This window comes from Mus pahari, chromosome 9 (genome assembly GCF_900095145.1).
Source record: "Mus pahari chromosome 9, PAHARI_EIJ_v1.1, whole genome shotgun sequence".
NCBI classification, from domain to species: Eukaryota; Metazoa; Chordata; class Mammalia; order Rodentia; family Muridae; genus Mus; species Mus pahari.
In genome coordinates this window covers 90,495,728-90,506,244 of record NC_034598.1, presented here as the reverse complement: position 1 = coordinate 90,506,244, position 10,517 = coordinate 90,495,728, and the positions used below count along the sequence as shown (strand labels likewise).

The 10,517-nt window shown below is 44.4% G+C and overlaps 1 protein-coding gene across 1 annotated transcript in view; it reads left to right on the top strand.

Annotated features, from left to right (window-relative positions):
• The window catches only part of Tcp11l2 (t-complex 11 like 2), a 36,784-nt gene that overhangs the window by 1,574 nt on the left and 24,693 nt on the right, over nucleotides 1-10,517 (top strand). Inside the window, exons 2-3 of the mRNA XM_021205305.2 lie at nucleotides 6,483-6,751; nucleotides 8,916-9,051. Of these exons, the coding sequence (XP_021060964.1) occupies nucleotides 6,595-6,751; nucleotides 8,916-9,051 (293 nt within the window). The 5' untranslated portion in view covers nucleotides 6,483-6,594. The remainder of the gene's footprint in view (nucleotides 1-6,482; nucleotides 6,752-8,915; nucleotides 9,052-10,517) is intronic.

Sequence of the window (10,517 nt, the reverse complement as noted above, 5' to 3'; positions counted from 1 at the left end):
TCCTATAGGTGCCTTATGCCTGACTTTGGTAAAGTCTTGGAAGGAGAGTACCCACTAAATGCTGCTTGCCATCTCTTTTATCTCCCCTCTAGCCTTAACTTGGTGGATTTCATTCCCCAGGGCCATGTTTTTGACTTGCTAGCTGTAAGCAGTTAGTCCTTTTGGTAATACCTGGGTTTGAAGGAGGGATTTCGAGAAACATAAGGAATGGCCCTCTGATAGAAGACTTCGGTCACCAGAGTGGGGTAATCGAATGCTATTTTGTTGAATGATCTCTGTCAGTGATGTCCTTCACAGTATAGTGCTTGAACAGCTGTCCCAGGGTAAGGTCATCTTGCTTCCACATGTGAAAGTGTCCGTGTGATGATAGACAGATCAATTTAGCAGAGAGGGAATGGAAAGAACGATTAGCAGTACACTGGTTTCCTCCAGCCATCCCGACTGTAGCATGCATGGGCTTCAGGGGTCTAGCCTGCTGCCTGGCTTTTGAGGTGAGCCTCTGCACTTCTGTAAACCTTTGGGGCCATCTCCCTGATCCCTGGGTTCTTTTTGTAAACAAGAATAGCACCTACCTGACACAGTTATATTGCAGATTTGAGGAAATAAATTATCTGAAGCACTTACAGAGTATATTACTGAGACCATCTCCAAAGCTGTTGCTTCTTTTTTTTTTTTTTCTTTTTCTTTTTGGTTTTTCGAGACAGGGTTTCTCTGTATAGCCCTGGCTGTCCTGAAACTCACTCTGTAGACCAGGCTGGCCTCAAACTCAGAAATCCACCTGCCTCTGCCTCCCAAGTGCTGGGATTACAGGCGTGTGCCACCACTGCCCGGCCATGCTGTTGCTTCTAATTGCTACTTTTTTGTACCATTGAGTATCAGAAGAGTATAGTGAGTGGTACAAGGTACAGGGTTCTTCAAGCTACTAGGGCTTGAGGCTTTGCTCTCCTTGGAATTGTGTTGAACTAGGCACTGGAGACTGGAGAAGGGAATGCTTTCTTCCTATATGCATTTTAAATGTTACTGGGAAGATAGAGTTACAGACAGTTAAACTACTACAGTAAGTGCCTGCTTAATGAGCAGTGTGATACAGGCAGAACAGCCTGAAAACTCTAGTTATCTTATGAGTAGATGCAGGGCCAAATTTGTTCACATAAGGATATTCACTGAGTTCCTGTCTGTCCCGGGCAGTGATCTGAACTCTGGGTGGCTAATTTACATGAGGCCAGTGGGGGCTTCAGGCAAGAGTACCTTGAAATTGTGGCATTACATTCCAAATGTAAAAGACAAAGTAGGATGGTTATCATGGCTGCCAATCCCCCAAAAGTCTGCTGTGTGCAGAGCCTGAAAGGTTTTGGTTAGGATAAGAGAAAAAGACGAACTTGTGGCTTCATGCTCTTCCGTAACTGGCATTGGTTCTTGAGTCTCATGACCTAAACCTTTCACTGGGCCTCATCTCTCAATACTGTCAAATTGGAGGTGAAGTTTCCGGGTCCTCTGGAAGAACAGCAACTGTTTCTAATTGATAAGCCATCTCTCTAGCCCTACAACATTACATCTAAGATAGGATTTGAGCTTCTAAGGTCTTGGTATAAGGTCCAGGACAGTCAAGGCTACACAGAGAAACCCTGTCTCGAAAAACCAAAAAAAAAAAAAAAAAACTACATACTGTGGTCCAGCTAATGCTTTCACAGACTAGATGCTTAGACTGACAGCTCTCTTCTGGAGACATTTAATTCCGTGAGCTCTAACCCTGACTCCATAGTTCCACTGGGCATTGGTTCTTCGTAGTGGCTGTATGCCTTCAACGACTTTCTGTCTGGATTCCCAGGCCATTTAGTGCATCCTTTGAAGTCAAGGTAAAGGTCACCATGGTCTCACAGATCTTGCATTCTGTGAGATGCTGCAGAATTAACACCATCTGGACATGACCAACACTTACAATTCGTCTTTGTTGTTTGAAAAGACTTTTCCTGGGAAGATACAACACCCCAGAATAGGAAGCCCCTAACAGACCAACCTTGACACCATCAAAGTTCAGCTTGGTAAACGTTGAGTGGTTTTGATGGTACTTAAAAGTGTATGGGTGAGGGGTTACTTACAGGAACAGAGACAACTGCATCACCCCACCCCAGCATGGGTGACAACTCACAAAGCTGGAGCACACTGCACAACCTGCAAGCAGCTTTGGACCCAGACTGTCCCGTTCCAGAAGAGCAGACCTCTAACCTGGAGGTGCATTTGGTTCAAGTTCTGGTTTTGAAAAAAAATTCTATAGGAAGCTATAGGATGCACATCCATTTTATGTCCACAATAACAGGTGAGGACAGGGACCTTATCAACTATAGTCAAAAGCTGGTGAATCTTTATAACCCTCAGCCAGTACAGGGTCATTTATAGAAAGAGTTTTGTGTGGAAAGGAAATAAGGATGTAAATCAAATATAAACTCAAGAATCACAAGCAAATTAATAGCTCATCGCCATGCTCTTTGTGTCGGGACAGTTGACTGGCTCTTTTAGATTCTTGTATCCATTCCTTGTCTCTAAAATGTTAGCAGTAAACTTCCACTATCCATCAGTATTTATTCAATACATCTTTACCTGCAGACCTCCAGTTACTGCCCTGAGAAGGAATGGCATAATGCCATATGTTACTAAAGAATGGAATGATACATAAACATAATTCAGTTTCTTTAAATAATGACCCACTGTAGTAATAGTGGGAGCTCTGCTTGGAGGTATCGTCTGTCTTTACCTTTGACCAGTGAGTCCTCAGGTTGGATGAAATGAGGTGTTCCTACAGAATTGCTTGATTTACCTACGTTGCTCTGGTGACCAGCTAGGGCAGATCTACGTTTGTCAGTATGAAAGGCATTGTGCTTGTCTAAAACAACTGTATTATCAGCAGTCTAAGAGTCTACTAGCCGAAGCAGTCCAGTCTTCAATGCTTTTTGAGTCGAGTTGGTTTGTCCCCAGATGACTCATTCAGAAATTCAAGACTAAGGAAAGTTGGTGAAGGTGCCTGCAGAAGACCGTTTACACTGGGACAGGCCATGTATGACTTCTGTCCTAGGGTCACTGCCAGCCTTCCTTGTTTTTCTGTAGGGAAACATGATTTTGTTATCTTGAGATAACAATTGTTTTCCTGGTTTAGTGTCCAAGGTAATTTGGCAAAGGAAAGCACATAATCACCCATGTCCTGTTGTCTCTGTGTTACTGTCCCAAGCAACCCTTTCCTTCAGTAAGTGAAATCTCACTGTCAGGCATTCTTTGTATGCCCATAGGAGAAATGGACAATTTCTTAAGGAAGTCATGAGTGCCTTGGTTCAGAGACAAGCCTCTGCTTGGATGCAGCGAGTCCGGGTTGTGACAGGGATGCCTTTGCCAGATGAAGAGCATCTAAGCAGTGTGGCACTTTTCAGGTGTCTGTTCCAGTCTCGTGTCTCAGATGCCCCCCTCCCACCCACCCAGGGACGTGTTGACACAAACTTAATCCCACACAGTTCAACATGTTCACTGTATGTGTGTTTTCTCTGAAGACCTTGTGAGGTCTCATGGAACCCTTGTCTGCCTTGGAGGAGAACCTTAGCAATTTCTGACAGAAAGAATGTGTAATTAACCCACTCCCCTGCCACCCACCCTCTATGGAAAGCAGCTGCACATGAAGTCACATAGCTGGTGACATACTGGGCTTCAGACTCGGGGTGCTAGCTCTTGACCTGGCACTTATTTTTTTAAGCCTTTTTCACTTGGCTTCCTTTCTGTGTAATTAAGAGACCGACCAAATGTGCTATCCAGCTGGAATATAAAATGAAATGCACAGTTACAACTATTAACCTGCTTCATAAATTCCCATAGATGAACACGGTTATTCACGTTTACTTGGAAAATGCCTGTTGATGTGAGGCCCGCTGTAGTAGACAAAGAGCAGGAACCAGCTCAGGAGTGACAAGGCCTGGGGATTTGGAATTTAAATCAGATAAGCTGGGCATAGATGGTAGTGTCTTGTCTCTAGGGCTTGCACTTGGCGGCAGCAGCGTGTAAATATGCAGGGCTGTCAGTTTACAGATGTTCTAGTTGAAGCTGTACCAAATGGGATTCAATGACTGTGATTCAGCTGACACTGAGTACTTGTTGTGAACTTGGTACTGATGCTAGACAAGGCAGTGTCTGCCTTATTCAGGAGATTCAGAAATAGTCACCGGGAGAAGACAGCTGCAAACGCCTTCTTGTGGGTGTGAGCATACATGTCCATAGACCCTAGTTTTTTGTTTTTGTTTTTGTTTTTATGATTTTAGGGCTTTATTGTAGAAAACTATTGTAGAAAACAGGAGGGTGGTTTAGAGAAGTAGAGGCCCGCCATGGCCACGTGGAGAGAGAAGAGAGGGGAGGGGGAGTAAGAGAACAAAAGCTTGAGAGAGACGAGAGACAAGAGAGGCCCTAGTTCCTTGAGACAGGGTCTCCCACTATACCAGGAGCTAGGTTGGAGGCCAGCAAGCTCCAGCAATCTTTCTGTCCCTCCTCACAGTCATGGATTGCAGGTACATGCAACTGTGCTCAGGTTTTTAATGTTGACTCTGGGGGGGTTGATCAAGTCCTTGTGCTGGGCACAGCAAATGTTTTCCTTGCTGAACCATCTCCTTAGTCTGGCTCAAGTCTTTCCGTGGAGATGGAAGAGATGTGCTACAGGCCCACTGAGGGGAGTGAGCTGAGGATGGAAGATGAAGCATTTTCAGGAGATGCCAGCAATGGGAAGTGAGCTGGCTTCGGGATTATAAAATAGGGTGAGAGCTTCCAAATGGTGGGTGCCCCTGCTCCTTGCCCTTCTATCTGTAGAAGCGGTTAACAGCTCTCTGCTTATTCAGGTTTTGGCCTGTGCAAAGGTGCATCTCTGTGAGTGTCAGGACTGTAGAAAGTTTTGGTTGAGACCGTGTGGAAATGTCCTTGGTCTGTCCCTATCCCCAGGTTTACTCTTGTTTCTATTAGCACCCAAAAGATGCCACTTGCCCTGTATCTTACAGTGATGTCTGGATCTCTCCTGTAGGTACCCTTTAGTTCTGATTCCTCCCCCCCCTTTTGTTTCTTATGCATGTCAGCAATACCTTGTTTCTGCTTCTTACATTTTCTAGCTCCTGGCGCACAGTTTTAAGTGACCAGATTTGAGAACAGGATCACATCTATTTTGTGCAGCGACTTTTCCCAGTGCCTGGAGATTCATTAAAGAAACTGTGGAGATATCCCCAGTCATATTATGCACTGCTAAAGGTTTCTCTTGGTCCTAGCATTTGTGAAAGTCACTCACTGCAGGGAATTCTCTTTCCTCAGTCTCCATCCAGGGTTGGAGGTGTTTTCTCCTTAGAGCAAATTTGCCTTTTGCTGTCAGCTGATAGCTGTGTTCATAGCAAGGCCAATTTCCTCCCAGGCCTGGCATTCGTGTGCCATGATCTTTCTAGATTGTGCCAGACATAGCTCCTTCCCTGGGATGCTGTGTACTATCCCAGAAAAAGCACTTGACTTTAGAGAACAGGGACCGGTGTCATCAGAACCCTATGGCCCTAGGTACTCAACAAATTGTGCTAGGTGCTTCTTAAGTACGAACCAAACAACAGGTCTTAGTCCTCGTGCTTCAACAGTTCTTACGAAAACGGGAGGCGTGACTTAGTGGCCCACAAATTCTCACCAGCCTCTGCTTCCCCTGACAGGCTCACAGACACACCAAGAATTTGAGTTTGAGCATCCTTAATTTTGTTTTTTTAAGTTTCATTCTTTAGCTATGTCCTGTGTACAGATCTGTGCACAGCACTAGCACTTGGGGGAGGTCAGAGGACAGTTTGTGGAAATGCTAATCTCCTTCTATCATGGAGGTAGCAGGATGGCATTCAGGACATTGACTTGACAGCAAGTGCCCTTACCCACCGAGCCATCTCACCAGCTAAACTTATTTTATTTCAAACAAAGCAGTATGAACAGGAACCACATTTGATACTGTGATGAGATTAATCTTCTTCAGTCTTTACGAAGCTGTGGAAGTTCAGTCTTTGAGCCCAGTTTCCCCCATGGAGTCAGGTGGTTAAGTGACTTCTCCAGAACAGAATAGAGTCAGATTGAGGAGCCCACTAGAGCCTTGTCATAGCAGCCCAGGAGAGCCTGTGTGTGCACCGTGTGCATTTCAGAAGGGTCTGCCACCCCCTAGAGCTGGTCTGCATTTCCCCTGGATATGGCTTCAACACCCCTTTTGTGGAAGGCAGTCTGGGTGATTTGCAACAGTCTTACCCGGGTTCTAGAGGAAGGGTGAGGTAATCTGTTCGGGACATTTTCCCTCTGGATTGTCACAGCTGTGGGCATTATTACTCATGCTGGAAAAAGCAAGGTGGAAGCCGGTGGAAGCACCCCAGAGTGTTGATTCAGGTTCTCTCTCTCTCTCTCTCTCTCTGTCTCTGTCTCTGTCTCTGTCTCTGTCTCTGTCTCTCTCTCTCTCTCTGCAGGTGCAGGTTCTCTCTCTCTCTCTCTCTCTCTCTCTCTCTCTCTCTCTCTCTCTCTCTCTCTCCCTCTGTCTCTCTCTCTTTCTCTCTCCATCCATCTCCAAGGTGATAAAGGATGCCTTTCAATGGTGAGAAGCAATGTGTGAGCGAGGACCAGCAGAGTGACTCAGAGTCTTCTCGGTTCTCCGAAAGCATGGCTTCACTCAGTGACTACGAGTGTTCCAGGCAGAGCTTCACCAGCGATTCCTCCAGCAAATCCAGCTCTCCTGCCTGTAAGCAATGGGGCAAGGTGGGGTTGGCCGGGTGCTGGCACTGTGTGCAATGGCTTTGAAAACTCAGAAGCGCTGTGAGCAAGCAAACCACACACTTCCCCATCCTTTGTGGATGCACCAGAGTAGCTTGTCAGAGGCACTGTGGTGGTCTGGGTGTGTTCTTAGGAATAAGTTTGTAACCTGCTCATTTTATTTTGAGCCTTGTCTCTAATATGTTTGGTTTGAGCATGCATCTAAAACCCTCCCCTAGCCCTGTGGGTTTTGTTTCCTAAATTGTGGAAACACTCCTTGAGATTAACTTGTGCAAGTTAGGATGAAATCAAATTGGTCTTTCCTGTTTCACATGGAAGAAAATTTGCCTTGCCGGAAGGGTGGGCAGGAAGTGTAATAATCTAAAGAGGGCTTGTCTGCTGATTTCAAACAGTGTTGTGCAAATCCCCCCAGATGAACCCACGAGGAGAATTTCTCCACTATGGGTTGTAAGAAAACTAGCAGAGTAGCTGGCACTAGGAGAGACAGCCTTTTCTTTTCTTTCTTTCCCTATTTATTCATTCATTCATTCATTTATTTATTCATTGTCTGTGGACACAGGAGATGTATCAAGCAGGTAGTTTTTGTTTTGCTGTTTTTTTGGTTTTTTGGGTTGTTTTCGCCTTCCTGTCCACAAGATTTCACTCTGTAGCCCAGGCTGGCTTTGAACCTGTGGCAGCTTTCCTCCTCAGCCTCCTGAGGGCTGCAGTTGAAGGTATGAACCACTATACCTGGTTGTGCCTTTTGTTTCTTTGTTTTTTAAGTTTTGAATCAGTATTTTGTCTTAAAAGAACATAATATCTTAAACTAGCAAAGCTAAGGTGGGAACAAAGCAACTGATGTTCAGTAAGGTCAGATGCCCACTTCTACAGGGTTGTTTATTTAAATCGTTATGTTTCCATCTTTAAAATTTGGAAACACCTATAGCATAGCGAAAAGAAGGGTTAGCCTGCAGTATTGCCCAAACATGCAGCTCTTGGCACTTTGCCAAACCCGCATCCTTCACTTTGGACACTTGCCCTTAGCATTGTAACCAAAACACTCAACACTAGACTATTTCCTAAATGCTGTCAGTATGACCACCTACTATATCATGAAGTAAATAGGCCTTGCATTTGCTCACTGATCTGTCATTGGACAGTCAGTCTCTGTCTTGTTTTGCTCGTTTATAGACAGGGTCATGGCACTGAGGCATTTGAAGAGGGATTTGCCATCCCCAGCATCAACCTCCTTTCTCCTCTTCCTCCCCCTCGACACTTCCTCCTCTAAAACAAGCAAGGCATTGCCTGCCTGTGCCTTTATTTGAGGTCATGATTTTTAATTAACTGAAGCTGAGATTTTTCTAACAGTGGTTTTGTCAAATTGATTAATTAAAACAATCTCTTAAAATGATATCTAGAAATAACTCAAATTCTTTACTATCCTACTGAGTAGATAATCTAGCCTCTCAAATACATTTTGTTATGCTTTAATTATGTACCAAGTTCCTTGTATATTCTTTATGTAAATTACCCAGTGGTGGCGGCACACACCTTTACTGTCAGCACTTGGGTGGCAGAAGCAGGTGGATCTCTGAGTTCAAGGCCAGTGAGTTCTAGAACACACAAGGATAAGCAGAGAAATGCTGTCTTGGAAAATATAATAATAAATAAATATAAATATAAATATAAATAAATAAATAGATAAATAAATAAATAAAATAGTGTTAATGACCTCAGAGTGAGCCTGTAAGGGACTAGTATATGTATCTGTGAAGTCAAATGAAATAACCAATGGCAGAAGTTGGAATGGAATTTTCAGCTTTATACTAAACTGCCTACACAGTTAGGAAGAATCCAGCCTATGTCTACTGTTTAGTACTGTTTAATGTAGAAAAACACATATCAATAAGCATTGAGAAGTTATAACAGCCTATATTAAGAGTTTGTCTTAGGAACATTGGAAAATTCATTATCAGATGTGGTGACTGAAGCTGCAGAAAGAGTGCTTATGTATTTGAAATCGTTAACCAAGCCCAGTCTTTTTTAGTGTATGCCCTCTGACTATACAGCCTTGAGATTTACCTGAGTATGAGCCACACTTGACACTGGGAGGCTTTGGATGACCGCATTAGCTGTTGTCATTTTTCTTTCAGCAACAAGCCCTCCCCGGGGCTTAATGTTTGATGATGTGATGGCTGCAGCAAAGAACTTATCAGACATGACTCTGGCTCATGAAATAGCTGTGAATGAGAACTTCCAGCTGAAGCAAAACGCCCTCCCGGAGAACAGGTAACCCGTCTCGGTGTCTGTCTGCCTCTCTCTCTCTCTCTCTCTCTCTCTCTCTCTCTCTCTCTCTCTCTCTCTCTCTCTCTCTCTCTCTCTCTCTCTCTCTCTCTCTCTGTGTGTGTGTGTGTGTGTGTGTGTGTGTGTGTGTCATGTTTCCTGGAAATTCTTCTACAATACCCATATTGCATACATGGTATTTAGCTCTCTTACAAGGTCTTCTACTTGTTGATTTAAAAGTTCTCTAGGAACATTTATTCAGTCTTTAGAACTCATTTTAAATGTCACTGCCAGAGAAAAATATGGTCTTGATGTCCCTGAACTTCCTAGACTAGAATTAACCTCCTAGTTGTGGTCTCCGCCAACCCCTTAATGTTAAAAATATTATACTTTTTTTTTAGTTTTACATATGTGGGTATTTTGCGTGTGTGTGTCTGTTATGTCCTGTGTGTGTGTGCCTATTGCTCAAAGAGGAAATGTATGTAGGCTTCCCTGGAACTAGAGTTTTAGACAGTTGAGAGTCTCCATGTGATTGGTGGGGATCAAATCTGGGTCCTCTGGAAGAGCAGCCAGTGTTCTTCACCATGGAGCCATCTCTCCAGTCTTGGAGCTTATACTTTTGAAAGTATAGTTGACACATTTTTATTAGATTTGTCTTTTGGGGAAACCTGGTGAAATTAGGTTTCTGGCGTATAGCAGCAGGAGCACTTAAGAATGATTTGATTGGTTGCCCTGCCTTGCCGCCATCCTCACACGCTTCTCCAGAAAATCAAGAAGGTAAAGCATAGACTTGAGCTTCTACGCAAACATAAACGCAAGCACTGGGGTTCTTCGGGGAGCTGTGAGACTGCCTGCCTCCATTCTTGGCCCATCCCAGTCAGGTAAGTGTGCCCTGTAAGGTCAGGAGCCCAGAGGTGGGTGTCATTGTCTGGGAGAATGGTAGAACCTGGAAAGGGCCTTTCCCTCACAGAAATCTCCTCAGCCACCAGCATAAGTTGGAATATTTAAAGGGCTAGGTTGAATGTGATGTGTGGTCACAGGGACACATCTAGCTCACGTACTCAGAACGCTAATTTTTATCTCTCATACATAGTGCTGCAGCGTACGAGCAGATACACTCAGCTGCTAATTGCTACCTCACTCAGTAGGCATCCACTGATTACTTACTAAATGGCAGGCATGGAGTGGCTATGAGAATGCCTGAGAAATGTGTTGCTCGCTAGCGAAAGAGGCTCCTGGGGTTATAGTGCAGGAAAATACATGTTTCTTTTTTTAAGTTTGTTGTCATCTCATTAAGTTCTCTTGGGACCAGGGGGATGTCTCGGGTTCCTGCTGCCATGCCAGACAGCCAGGGTTAACATGTGTTTGAGCCTCAGACCCCATTTGCTGGAAGGAAGAAAGGAAAGAAGGAAGGAAGGAAGGAAGGAAGGAAGGAAGGAAGGAAGGAAGGAAGGAAGGAAGGAAGGAAGGAA